The 14,809-nt window shown below is 41.4% G+C and overlaps 1 protein-coding gene across 1 annotated transcript in view; it reads right to left on the bottom strand.

The window, feature by feature from the left end:
* Nucleotides 1-510: 510 nt before the first annotated feature.
* The window catches only part of tshz3b (teashirt zinc finger homeobox 3b), a 41,154-nt gene continuing 26,855 nt past the window's right edge, over nucleotides 511-14,809 (bottom strand). Inside the window, exon 3 of the mRNA XM_020605896.1 lies at nucleotides 511-5,887. Coding sequence (XP_020461552.1) covers nucleotides 2,238-5,887 — 3,650 coding nt within the window. The 3' untranslated portion in view covers nucleotides 511-2,237. The remainder of the gene's footprint in view (nucleotides 5,888-14,809) is intronic.

Here is a 14,809-nt window from a genome sequence, read left to right as displayed (position 1 = left end):
AGCAGGATTTTGAAAGCAAGTTCAAGGAGTTTTTTTTAACCCTATAAATGACAGCTTTTGTTTTAAAGATAAAACAAAAGATTAAAGATTGTCATTTGAGTGTATACTGTTTTTAAGGTGTTATACTGCAGGCTGGGTCTTACTGTACATACTGTATGTGACTGCCTTAGTCTTAAAAAACAGAAAAGGCTACTGGAAAGCCCAGCAAAGATGGCATCTGTTTGCATGTCTGAATATATGTGTGTGTGTGTGTGTGTGTGAGCGCGCGCGCGCGCGCGCGTGTGCGTTTGTCTCCCACACGGCCAGCTGCTGCCACTCACTGTAAACTAGTCTGTAGCTCGTCACAGACAGACGTTGACACACTCCCAGTCTAATGTGCTCATTAGAGACTGCACAGCACACACATAATTGATAGCCATGACACACATGATGCACACACACAGCTACACACCCATACACACACACTCACATTATTGCAAAAAACAGTTTCCTTTTTTTAATGCTGCAGTAGAAAACAAGTTTATACTGTATGAAGTCATATAATGGGGGTTCATTGTCAAGAACAACAACAACAGAAAATGAAAGAATGAAATGAAAAAGACTAAGCACAGAATGCATAACAGTGTCTGTGCTGTTTACATGCCAATATTTTACACATAAGGATTTTTTTTATTATTTCTCTACACTGGCAGCTGTCAGTTACTTTAGCAAATTAACTGTCAAAAATGTAGCAGAACTTGTCACTCAAGAGGTTAGTGTAACCATGGTTACCTTTCATATCCCAAAAAGATAAAGCTGCAGTCTCCAATCATGACAGAGTAATTAGACAGAACAAAAAAATATAATAAAATAAAATATGACTAATCAAACAGGCATTCAACGATATGAAACAACCAAGAGTGCTTATAAATAACAGTTTACAAGTGAAATATTTTCATAAAGCAACATCTTTTTTGTACAACCTTTAATATCTTTTTAGTGTTCATACAGTGGCACACGAGCAGTGTCTGGTAAAAAGTGTCTTTAACCCTTTGAGCACGAGTTGGGAATAAAAATTTCTGTCATTTGCTGTAATTTTTTTTTACCTCCCTTTTTGTATTGTTTGATTAAATAACACATTTATAAAACTATTGTGCAAAACAATTTTATTTGTCTTCATATAGTGTGCACCAGCAGATAGTCATAACCCTTTTAAATTAAAAAATATAGAAATGATGCATAATTTAGACAGAAATTAGTTAATATGTTTTTATTATATACAAAGTTTACACAGACCTGAATTACCCTGGTCCCTGATCGACCAAAGTAAAAGACTTTTCTTTTTTCTTTTTATTTTTTTTTTGATTTCTTTTTTTTTTACCATATAGCTACAATACTTGTGTCAAGTTCTGTGTGCATCTTCCAGACAGATATTAAGCCCAAGATGAACACCTTGCACTGAATACAGAATCTCCTTATATAAACACTTAATCTATTGTATGTCTGGGAAATATGCATTGCAGATGCAGTACAATGCACCCATTGTCCATCTTATAGTCACAACAGCTTCAGTAATTCTCTAATCTTTAGTCAATAGTGTTTGGACCTTAGATATAGAAGTGCTTTGACGTACTCAGAGGGTTAAATTTTAAATGCTGGCTACAGCAGAACTATGTTATAGATAAAAAAGAAAAGGAAAAAAGGAAGATAGTGGAAGCAGAAGAGAAAAAAGAAACAAAAAACATGGAAAGTGCACCAGATTTAGTTATAAAATGTTTAACTAAACAGTTTTATTTATGCATGCAGGTTGTCACGCCCCAGTGATGCTGAAATATAAAGGAACAGAATTCCATTTACACACATTTCAAAATACACATCATTTTAGAAATTTTTTTAAACCTTCATATTCTGTATCTTCTCAGTGACAACAGCCCCCATCAACACATTTTGAAAACAGTCAGTTCCTGTAGTTACTATTCCTGTCAAAGGAGATCACCACAATTGAATGTCTTGGGTCAGAGTATGTCTTGCACAGAAAAACAAAATGCAACAAAACAAAACCATCAAAAACAAAAACTTCCTCAAAACAAAATTTAAAACCATGTGCCAAAACTCACAGCAGTAGTTTTATGGCCTCTTTGTGCAGTTCCATCACATTAATAATCCTTTCTTTTCTTGAAATAAATGTCTGTGACAGAGAGACAAAACAAGCAAGAGTGAGCCATTATGAAAGAGTGCAGCAATGTCCCCAGCCAATGCTACTGTTTTTCAAGCTCACACACATACATGAGGTGGTCCTCAGGGGACTTCCCATGAGTCTTGCTCAGATGAAGCTTGACTGCATGCTTGCTTGCAAAAGTCCGGTTGCAAAGCTTGCACTGGTACATGGCCCCACTATCATCGTCATCAAGGGAGGGTGATGGGGATTCAGCTGAGGGCAGAGAGGTGGTTAAGGGTGAGGACAGGGAGAGGGGTAAGGCAGAGGGTAGGGATGTGGGTAGAGAGGAGGGTAAAGGGTGGCTGGATGAGTGAAAATTAGAGAGCAGTTTTTCAGATAGTCCTTTGGTGTGGCGTTGTTGATGGTGTTGCTGCGATATCTGACTGAGAAGCTGTTCCCCTGAAAGTTTGGCCAGGTCTCGCAGACGGAAGCCCAAATGGGATTCCAAGTGGCTGACGTAGGTGGATGGTGAGCGGATCTGAGAGGCGCAGTCACTGCAGAAAAACACTGGGTGACCCGAATCCAAGTTCTTCAAGAACTTGGTGCCACCAGTTCTCCTCAGCTGGTACTTGACATTAGCCAGCCAATGGGATATTGTAGTCATTGAGAGGCCAGTGAAACGGGAGATGTGCATTCTCTCTTGTGGGCTCAGGTCTGACATCATGTATTTACCATCGCTTGTTTGTCTAAGACTGGAAGCAAACTGGGCTTGCAGGATGAGGAGGTGTTGAGGGTTCCAGTTTGACTGGCGGCCTTTACGTTTCTGGGCTGGTGAAGCATCTTCTGTCTCCTCCTGTGTGACACCTTCAATGTCAGAACGCTCCGACTGGCTGGTAGGTGTGGAGGACTTGGAGACAGCCTGACTTTCTGTCAGGTTCCTCAGCATGTCAGAGATGTCTGAAAGGGCATTTTCTCTCAAAGGGGAGGTGGACATAAAGGAAGCCACTGCAGCCGAGGCTTTGGTCATAGTGACAGTGGAGGGGGGAGAAACTGAGGATGGGGTGGAAGTGGTGGAGGAGAGAGCTGTTGAACCCAAAGAACCGTTATTGCTGTTTTTGTCAGAATTTTTGCCTTTGGTAAGATCTATTGGTTGGTCATTATTTAGATGCTGCTGGTAAAAGTAACGGTCTAGGTGGTCATTACTGGGCTTTTTGGTTTGTGCTGGTGGGGTTGAAGCAGCCACAGCTGCCTTCTCTGCCAGACTGTTGCTCATCTTGAACAGCATGCTCATGGGGTCAAGGGATGGCAGGGCAGGCTTAGCAGCCTTCCCCAGGTGGACGTTCATTACTGACTGCAGTGCACTGAGAGGGTTGACAAATGGCTGTTCTGGAGGTGGATGGTCAGTAATGATAGCTGTACTGCCACACAGTGAGGCAGGCAGGGGGGGTGTCACAGCAGATGATTTGACTCCATTCTCCACAGACTCCTTTATGGAAATATCTCCATTTGAATCTCTGTGATTGAATCCATTTCCATCCACTACTGCTTTTTCTACTCCAGTTGTATTCTCAGGGGTGTTACAACCTCCTGCTCCATTGTCTTTGGGGGACTCTCCTTGGGTCAAGTCCCCTGCCTCACTGTTGCAGGGTGAAGGCGTGGTACATCTCATAGGCGATCCCCTCACAGCACCAGTGGGCTCTCTCATTTTCTCCTCAACCTTGGCCACTTTTTCTGTTACTTTCTTCACCAGCTCCTCCATAGCATGGAAATTGTTTTTTGGCAGTGGAGATGTCTGGCGGCTGGGAGGGGAGATCAGAAGCTGGCTCTTACCAGTGGGAGAGAGGATCTCCCCTCCAGGGAACATGTATTTAAGGGGTGAGCTCTTCCCAGAGTTGCCTAGAGAAAGCTTCATTATATTTGGGAGCTGGTAGGCAGCATGAATGCTGGGGTATCCACCCCAGCTTGGAGCTCCATTTTGGGCTTTGTTGATGGCTGAGGTCACTGTGTTCTCCAAGGACTTGAGGATATCAATACCTCCTTTTGGACTTTCATCCAGATCCTCTTCAGTCAAATAAGTGTATTTTGAAGAAATATCAAATTTCTCCTCAGCCTCCTCTTCACCCCCTGCCCTCTTCTCTTTGTTGAGTTTGTTTCCACTACTGATGATGGTCTCTTTAGTGCATTCCTCCTCCTTCTCCTCCTTTTTTATCTCCACAGCCATAGCAGTGGGGGAGATGCTGGTTGGAGGAGGCACTGGGGCTGGTGGAGGGGAGAAGGTTGTGGCAGCCAGGGGAACAGACTGGACCTTTTCTTCAGCTGTTGAATTGGACATTGGGGCTGGGGTGGATGATTCTATAATGGGCTTGCCTTTCTTAATAGCAGAGTTGGTGACTTTAATAAAATGTCCTGTCACCATCATGTGAGCAGTTAGCTCTTGGAGTGTATCATGAGAGCTGCCACACTCCATGCATTTGAGGATCTGTGACTTCCTGGATTCAAACTGCCAGGCATAGCTGGCACCATTTTGGTGTCCATAACGGTTGTTAGGTGTGATGTAAGGGTTTGTAACCTTCTGCAGTATGTCATTAGAATCGCTGAAGGAGGTGGGCTTAGGTGTGGTGCCTCCATTGGAGTCAGGTGAACTAGGGATGTCTAGGTCAATGGGGGCTCTTTTTCGAGCCGTGGAGATAATCTTAGCTGCCACTGGTGTGACAGGCTCTTTCAGAGGCACTTTCTGGTAGTGTTTTGTCTTGATCATGTGGACACTTAGGTCCTGAAGGGATTCAAAGGAGTGCCCACAGTACATGCATTTCAGAACTTTCTGTGCATCCTCTTTCCCCTCCATCTCTAGCAAGGAACGCTTTCTGGGTTTAGACCACCGTTTAGCACCGTCACCATCTGTTTCATGGTTATCATCACGGTAATGGCCTGTCTCATTCATGTGCACAGTGAGCTCCACTAATGTGTCATAGGCCGCACTACAGTCCTTACAGCGGAATTTGCTGGCACCAGTGAAAATAGAGCCATAGAGCTTCGAGCTCTGTCGGTACAGCTGGACGGTACTAAAGAGGTTGGGTTCTGCAGATGCTGTGGATACAGCCACTGTGGGATGTTGAACCAGGCCCAGTCTGTTGTGGTGGTTCTGTGAAGCCTGCTGGAGGGTTTTAGCCATAGCTGTCTGGTGCCAATCATAGCCTCCGCTTCCACAGCTACTGCTGCTGCTACTACTGCTGCTGCTGCTGTGACTGCGAGGGGGTTTTTCTGCAGGGGGCTGGCTCAGGTTCAGATTCAGTGTAGACCAATACGAGTTGGTCAGGAAGGAGGTGTAAATGGCCTTCATTTTCTCCAGGCTGTCAGCCACAGACCCTGTTGTGGTTAACATGGCCTCATCTGCACTTATTGGGGCAATGGCATGGGCAGCAGCCATCATGGTAGAGGAGGAAGACAGTGTAGTTGAGGTGTCTTTAGAGAGGAGGACATCATCCTCGTTTTTAAGTGAGGAGCTCTCAAAATCAGACATTCTGTCACTGCATTCACTCAGGTGAGACTCACTGTCCAGCTCCTGACCAGAAAAGTCAGCGGCATTGGGGGAATCATGGAAGCCAGTGGATCCTGGTCTGTCCTTGAGAAGAAAGTCCTTGTCCTGACACAGGAACTTGGCAGCAGGTTCCTCCCCTTCCTGAGCTGAGTCGTCTCCATCGAGGTCCTCATCCAACAGGGCTGCTTCCTTCTCATCTTCAGGGACATATGCTGCTCAGGCATAAAAAAAAGAGAAAGAGAAATTTGTTAGGATCACACTGAGTATTTAATGGAGATTCTCAACTCTTTATTCCTGTTTGTTCATCAAGCAGGTAACTGATAGAAATACAAGATGCTTGCATTCACACTTTCTCCAGAGGAAACAGAAAGTAGTCCTCCAGTGATATTCACAGACAAAGTATTTCCTGTTGGAGTAATTCTGTTCTAACTTCCCCTTTTTACAGTGACATTGTTTTCAAATTGGAATCAAATCCCCACCTCCTCCCTTTCTCTCTTCACCCCCAGGTCTTTGTTCTGTATTGCAGAAAATCAGAGACGAGAGATGGAGGAGGGAAAGATTTTTTTTTGGGGAAAACGGCTCTTCAAACAGAACTTGCCACCTTATTCTTCTCAAGGGGCAACAGCTTGAAATTAAAACTAAATTTGAAATTAATGAAGCACATTCTGGCGGTGGCATTCGTTTCTGAAGTAATAAATTACTTGTATCAACCTTGGAGACAGCGGTTCCTGTCTGTCAATTAATATGTCTTACGCTTCTTCTGCAGACTCTAATGCATTCCCTAACAGACACACTCGCCATTTAAATTAAGCATGCATTTTCACTCATTACACTGCTCAGCCCTCGCCTCCTCGTAAATAAAAATGAATGTATGTACGTTTGCCTGCGACAAATCTCTCCCTACAAAACCCATTTGCTTCAATTACCAAAGATTAGAAAAAGTTTAGAGTTATTATTTACAGTTTAGCTTTGGAGGCTGGGCTTGAAGCTTTCAATTTATATTCAAATCCCTCTAGTTTAACAAAAGAAAATGTTCACAGATATACAAAGAGATGAGACTGATTTGTCTTGATACATCTTTTCTCTATGATTTCCATTGTATTATTCTTAATAAGTCTATCAAAGGATAAAACAACATCAGATGAGAAATGCTGCATGCTCATACTTTAAAGCTTGATTTCAGAAAAAAACTGAAGTACACAGGGTGTATGCATACATAAACCTCTTCCTTGTTTTAGCAACTACACTGGCAAAGATGTTGAGCCTGTGTGTGAATGTCAGTGGCCTTGTGCCTTGCATTCCTTCCTGTAACAGGCCATCACTCATCTAACCTGGTATGTAAACACCAAGTGAGCCAATCAGGTGTGTGTTTGTGTGTGAGTGTCACAGAAGCACCACATCTATGATAACAATGCTCTGTGAAATTCCTAATGAACAGCAGAAATTAAGTGCAAGGTTAACCAGGTTTTAAACAAAACCTAAATCGTGCTAATGAAAATAAAGGCTCAAAATTACAGGAAAATAAGACTTCCACAAGTAATACCACTACAACCTGCCAGCCATACAATACAACACACTTCAGCTTTTGCCAACTCCCATCTCTCACTGAAGACTGTAAGTTGTTGTGTGTGCATATGTGTGTATTTGTGTATGTGCCAGTACTGCAACAACAGCAACACATAGAGGAGTCTGTCATTGTCAGGCCACTGGTTGCCATCGGCAATGATACGACACCACCGTGGGATAAACAGATGCACAGAGGCACAGATATCCCAGAGCCCATCACACACACACACACACACACACACACACACACACACACACCCACACACACACCAGTTGTACTGTAACTGCTAACAACTATTTGCCTTCAGGCAATCTCAGGAGCTTCTCTGTGGAGCAAGCAGTCTGCTCCAGCATTGAGTGTAACAAAACGCATCTATTTGAAACACTTCAAACATGTTATCTGATAATAAATGTTTCTGTGTGCAATTTAACCTGGCCTCTACTCACACTGCTATTTCTTTTATTTTATTGAAGGAAAGCTATCTTAAGACCTTGATGATCCATTTCAGCTACATGTTGTAACATTTATGGATATAAAACATGTGCACACAATACACCCCCCCCCCCCACCACCCAACACCCAATTTTGCTTCTCTCTCTCTTCCTGTTTCTCTCTCCCCCACTCTGTGTCAGAGACACATTCACCCGCCCGCACATACGTGCAGCCAAGCAGACCCACATGTACATGCCATCTGTTCTGAATCAGCCAAAACGACAGCTGTTTAAGAGAACAATGCTCTGGCTGAGGAAACAGCCGAACGCAGCAACCCTGTACTCTCATCAAGGCCAAACATCAGTGTGAAATCTCCTTTAAAACACAACATACACTCTCTGCTTCAAATTAGCTGCCTTTGTGTGATAAGAACACAGCGTGTATTTGTATACCTGCAAGTGTGTGATATGTATAGAGACACATAAAGAGGATCAGGGAGAAAATGGTGTTTGTCATCAAGACCAGCATGTTCTGAATGAAACCTTGGTGTGTAGGCTGAATCCACCTACATGGACCATGATGCACATGACTAATTTCTAGACTTGTCTGAGGCAGTGAATGCCGAAATATGGAAACATTTTGACATTTACTAGTGGCATTGTTACAGTATATTTATACAATGGCCCCCACTGAATGGGCTGCAATGACACTTTAGTTTCAGCTGCCTGCATTGCTTTCTGACATCAAAAAATACACAAGTGTTGATTATAGTTTCAATAGTCTATATAATGTAATATAAATATATGTAATATATCAACATTTAAATATATATCATTTTGTGTGTGTGTGTATGTGAAAATGTAACTTGTCTAAGTTTGTCAGCATGTCACCATAAACCAAAAGCTTGCTGGCATTTGCATAGGAGATCTTGTGTTTTGTAAAGTATACTAGTGGTCCCCCAGCACCTATTGCCCTGCTCAAATAGCCCTCTGTCATCACAGTTTTCTAAATGTGTTCCAAGTAAATGATTTTAACATGATTTATTATGTCAAATTGATCATATTAAACATTTTTTTCCACATAAGACAGTAATACAGGCATTTTTTCATTTAAGTTTATATTCACACTGCCACTACTTGGGGTGACAGAAGATGGATCTTTCAACAATCTGTCCATTAGTTCTAGCTTTTTATCTGACCTCTCTGCTAGCTTGATAATTAGTTTTCACAAAATCTTATAGTATGTGCAGTGTACTCACTTTGTTTTAGCTGGTACTTTATTTGTTACTCTATCAATAAATATACTTAAAATCAACCCCACACCAATGTATAATTGTATTTGTGCTTATTTAATCACTAATCACTAACATTTACTTATTTAAATCAAAATTACAATTGTCCCCAAATTGGCTGGGTATGATAAAAACTTGGCCCAAAAAAAGTTTTATTCTGTTTATCTTCGAGGAGCATAAGATGGGGGAGAGAGTCACACTGCACTTTTATTATTATTGTTATTTCGGTTGTAGCTGATGCAAAGAGATAAGATATGAATAAATGTGTTAGAAGGAGAAGAGGCTGATAGGAGGAATAGGGTGAGGAGGCGGAGGAAGAGGAGGTGGAGGAAGGAGGTGGAAGGAGAAAGGCAGGTTTTGGAAAGAAGTCAAGACTGGGGGCACACACACACACACACACAGACAGACAATCCCCAAAGCCACTGACTTAGGTCCAGGCTGCAAGGTTCACAACACTATGACCCCGGATCCTAAGATAAATTTGAAGACACACATGCACACACTCACACAAAACCACTGGAGTGGAAGAAACCTGGGCCAAACACATCAGGTATGCAGGTGCTCTTTAATTAGTAGAAAGAGCAAGTGAGAGAGGGAGGTAGAGAGAGCTCCAGATGAACTGTCAGCAGGGTGGAAGACGTGGTTTGATCTCATTTTCAAGAGAACGATTTGGGAGAGACTGCCAATTTTGAAACCTAGGCAAGCAGGCAAACACGACAGTTGTTTCTTTGAGTGGCAGAAGGGCTTGGAAATTATTCTTGACATCTGAGCAAATCCCTGCTATAATAGCAAATAATTCTACTAATTAACAGTAAAATGGAAGTAGATGGAAATTTGGATTTATCATCATCAAAAATACTTCAAAAGATTATGAAGGAATGATTCTAAACTATGTCTGCATTCCTGTCTGTGCATAAAGTAAGGAAATGCATACGCACTCTGCAGATGTTATGATGTTAAAAAATTATTCATCATGTTTATATAACAACTTAACAACCCAATCAGACACACAGGCAGGTCAGTGCTGTTTGTTTACACTTCTGCTTATACCATGCAGTTTCAGTGTGTTATTTGTGTGTGTCTGAAAGAGAGACATAGAGACAGACTGTCCGCATCACTCTCATGTAGGGCAACACTGTTGTTAGACAAAGCTGAAAACATCTGTAGGCCTGAGGTAAAAGAAATTCCCATCTGAGTTGTCTCATATGTACCATACTGTGTGTGTGAGTGTTTGTACACATTTGTGTGTTACATGCACCCGCTCCCTGCCATTTCCCACTTGATGAGATTCTATAATCTCCACCCCGAACTCCCTCTCTTCCTTATTTCCATCCCTTCCCAATCACTAGTGCAACCCACGTTAATGAAGTTAATTGAATCTGAGATCAATAATGCTTAATTATTGTGATTTGACATGCACAGACAAATTGGTAGGTTGGCTCCTGTGTGTGTGGATGTGTGTGTGAGCGCAAGAGGAGTGGTTAAAGGGGCATGGCTGTCTACAGTGAGCACTGTGGGACTGGCGAGGCGTGGCATTGATCCCAAGAGGTGTTTGATCATCCTTATGCTTGATGAATGTACTGTAGCTGTACCTTCAACCAGCAAGATGACTTAGCAGACTTGTGACTTAATCTACAGTATCGTTGGAATATGAAGCACTAATTGCTTCTCTAGTGGCATATTATAGTTCTAGAAACACATCATCCAAAATTCACTACAGGAATCTATAATGTGCATATTGTAATCAAGTGTTATTTCAGTTCCTGTAGTTTTTAAAAATTTCTTATACATTTTAATGTTTGTATAATATTACTCAAGACATATGACATATGCTTTAAAATGTTTTTATCATATACAGTAGAGATTTCACCTTTGTTTTGGGGGTTTTTGGTATTCACTGTTTAAATTGGCAATAATCTCCCAAGATGTACATGTAGCCTAGCTGCAAACAAACAACATCCATATGTTGTTTGTTTGTGGTATCCCTCTAAAATGTATTTTATATGTAGGCCTACATTCTTTATTTCAGACATGTATCTGTCGAGTATGTACTGTATATGAATTCTTCTTATGTGGAACTAGCGCCATGCTGATAAGTAGTAATGAACAGCAGGATAGTTCAAAATATGCAAAATGCCTTTCAAAAAAGCTGAGATAATATTAGCATATATAGCACATAGTGGTATTGGTGTTGGTGAGAGAGAGGGATTGAGGATGAGAGAGGCGAGATTAGATTTGGAGTGGCAACAGTTAATGTTTCTGTCTGTGGCCTCAACAGCGTCGCAACACACTGAAATACTGTGACTGTTCACAAACACAGATGCTGTTTAGGCACACTTGTATATGTCCATAAATGCTTGTGTGTATGTGTGTGCATGTGAACAGTGTTAGCCTGGCTAATCATCTCCCCATGCCATTCAGCTGGTGAACTGCTGACAGGGTATTTACAGCTGCTGGTACAGTGCCAGTACAAGAGTGTACTCTATGAACGGGCTACAGAGCTACTGACACACTCACTGATGTGTGTGTTTGTGTGCACATATGCAGTATTTATTTAGCACAGTAGATCATTTTTTGTACAAATTTCTTTGTCCACTAGGCAGTGTCAACTTAAAAACTAATCACTCACTTTTACGGGTGGGAACTAGTACAGTATGTGTGTGTGCAGGAGTTTAGAGGTGTTTTCAATGTCAACCTTTGACATACAATAGCAATATGCTAGTCACAAATTTAATACTTGTGTTGCTTTCAGAACTCGAAACAGCAGGCTGCAAATTATGCACATGCAGAAATGAGGAGATAATCATGGGCAGGAATTGTAAATTTCCTGGTCAAAATTACAAATAAATAATACACAATATTAATAGTAATCAAAGATGCAAATTTCACACAATTAGAATTATTACCAATATCTCTGAAAGTAGATCTACAGAGACCATTTGTGGACAAATTCAAGTTAGTGGCCAGAAGATTTATAACAGAAGAACAGGAGCATATAAACTAGACATTTACAATGACTTCATCATGCCAATCTCCATTCATTATGAAAAGTGCTGGTCTTGAGTTTCAACAGCATTTAGTTGCACAGAAACCCAGTACTTGAGTACTTCGTATTGTGAGTACTGGCCCAAATAAACACTATACAAAATTATGTTCATAATAACCATAATTAATGTTCAAGTATTAGCAGAGGACTTTCTGCTGTGATGTGTTTGTGTCTCCGACACCTGGAGGGTTTTGGTGCCTTTCTCCCTATAACCTACAATACAAGGCCATTTAACCAGAGTGAACCTAAATAAATACACTGCGATATTTATTTAAAATATATAGAAAAATGATGTGTGTGTGAACAGGCATTCATAGGCAACAATATCTTGCTTACGCTACACAAATATTATCAGTGGGTGACTGTCAGTAATGAATCCTCTGCCTGTCCTTTGTTATTCAGATAGCTTGCACTTGAAGCAGTCACAGTCTCAAAGCCCACAGGGCAACCTAGGGTCATGAGTACTAGTCCCAGGGGATGTGTGTGCGTGTGTTTGTGTGTGCAGAAAAAAAAAAACGCGGGTGTGCAGAGTTAGCCAAGCAGTGCTGAGAAATATCCATCAATTCCACCACATCCCATTTGTTTCTCCTCTCTGAACTCCCTCTGTCCTTATTTCCCACTCACCCAGTGCTTTTCTTCTGTCTTACGCCAATTCTCTGCCCCTTCTCTGCCCCTTCCCTGCCTCTTTCACTTGATCTGTCTGTCCTTTTCCTGCCATCATCTTCAGTCTGCCTCACACACATAGGCTTGCTCTTTGTTCCATGTTCACTAACTTGTTCCTTTGTTTTTCTTTTTCTTTTCCTGTGTTTGTCACAGGTTTTCTCCTGTCTCCCACACAACAAATCTGGCTTACAAAAAGGGTGAGGGTGCACATACATACATAACACATTTTAGTTACACACAAACATTGTGAAGGAGCTGTAAGCCAGCAACAATTATTCGGTAATGTCAGTGCTTTTGTGTTTTCAGTGAGATTTGCTAAAATAGAGAGCATAAAAGTCTATGTTCTTCATTCCCACACACAAGTGCACATGCACACAGACAGAAATACACACATTCACAAACTCTTCACAGTGCAGTCTGGTTAGTTTCTGGGTATCTATTACCTGCCAGTCTGCTCTGATCTCTTTGGACAGCTCTGATCAAAAGATGTCATCCGACCTACTCAACTGGGCTCGCTAGGGAAGTTAGCGATGGGGAATGTTTGTGTATGCGTGTGTGCATGGGTGTGTGTTTTGGAGTAAATCACATAGTGGTCTGGGTATAAATAAAATGACAGGATCACTTTAAGGTCCTGTCAAGTTGGCAGGAAGCGATTATGATAACGCCCGCTCTGTTCCAACGCAAACGGACACACTTAAATTCACTGGCCAGAGCATAATATACATGATATAGCTCTTTTTCTGTCTCTTCCCATCTGCCTCTCTGCCTCTTTCCGTTTTGTTTCTTTCCTCCTCATCTCTTGTGCATTGATCTTTTTTTTTTTTTCCTTTTTGCTGCTACAGGCCTGAGGTGCATCTGGTGAGAACAGATTGAAAGCAAATGTCACTCAAAAACAGATTCAGGCCTTTAAATCTGTATAAACAAGAGGGTGTGAGCGTGCCCTACACACACATGTACACACACACACACATACTCTCACTCAAAAACATCCTGCATCTAAAAATTAAATGAATTTCTTCCACACAAAAAAAATTAAGAGAATTCCCAAAAATGGATTTGTAAAACAAACAAAACACAGATGTAAAAGAGCAGCAGCAAAGCTCTGTCTAAGCAATAAAAGGTGTGAAATGTGAGGAGTTTAAGGGGAAAGAAAAACGGCTGGCAATAAAGCTGGAAAACAGCACTGCTCCAAGGCAATTTAGACTGCAAAACACAAACCATTAAGTTTGTGCATTATCTTTTAATTTAATCTTGAATGATTTATAATCCATCACGCAAGGCTTTGGCCATATCCAATTATTCTCTACTGCTTGATTGACAACAAAGGTGATTTATTAAGCTAATAAAAACTGATGTGCTCTCCACTTGCTCTGAAAATAACCAGCTGGACTGAGAGCTTAGAGACACACTCATCCATGAGCACACTTACACACACACACACCCTTCCTATGAGGTATAGGATCAATACTTTGTGTGCATGCATGTTTATTTTGAAGTGTGAGTTTCTGTGTACAAGGTTAAAGTGTGTCTGGGAACAATCACTTGAGTAGCTCTTTACTTAAAAGAGAAATCAGTCTCCATCTGTCCCTGACTCTCTCTTGCTATTCCAGAAATATCAGACATCAAAATGTCAGGCGTAGTCACAGGCTATGGTTTTTCTTTATGCAAAGCCGAGTGATTATATTAGACTTTAATTCCTCCATCCATGGCATATATGCCATCTTAGTCTCTGCTTTATCTGCTAATGTTATGCTCAATCACTTGATATTAATGGAAAAACAGAGAGCCAGAGGGCCCTGTGATGGTGGTGAGTGTATGTGCATGCGTGTGTGGGTCTTTGTTGATGAGCAGGGGTGGGGTGGAATAGAGGGGGGTTTCAGTTTAGAGTTGCATATCAGTGTAGGAAAGGGCCATTAAGAAATATTAGCATGTTTACAGCACCAAGCCATGTATGAGGCTCTTTTAATGAGGCTTAGAGTCACACAAGCTATACTGTGACTGTGCAGACACACTACATAGCCTCCTTTCACTGGCTTTTTATTTTGTTGTTTTTTACAAGAAAAGGGGTGTTGTTGTCATTTATGTTGAGATGTTCTAACTGTGGTTTTTAGATGTTCTCTGACACAGAAGAGGAT

The sequence above is a fragment of the Monopterus albus genome, unplaced genomic scaffold, assembly GCF_001952655.1.
Source record: "Monopterus albus unplaced genomic scaffold, M_albus_1.0 scaffold73.1, whole genome shotgun sequence".
Taxonomy (NCBI): domain Eukaryota; kingdom Metazoa; phylum Chordata; class Actinopteri; order Synbranchiformes; family Synbranchidae; genus Monopterus; species Monopterus albus.
This window is presented reverse-complemented; position numbering and strand designations above follow the sequence as displayed.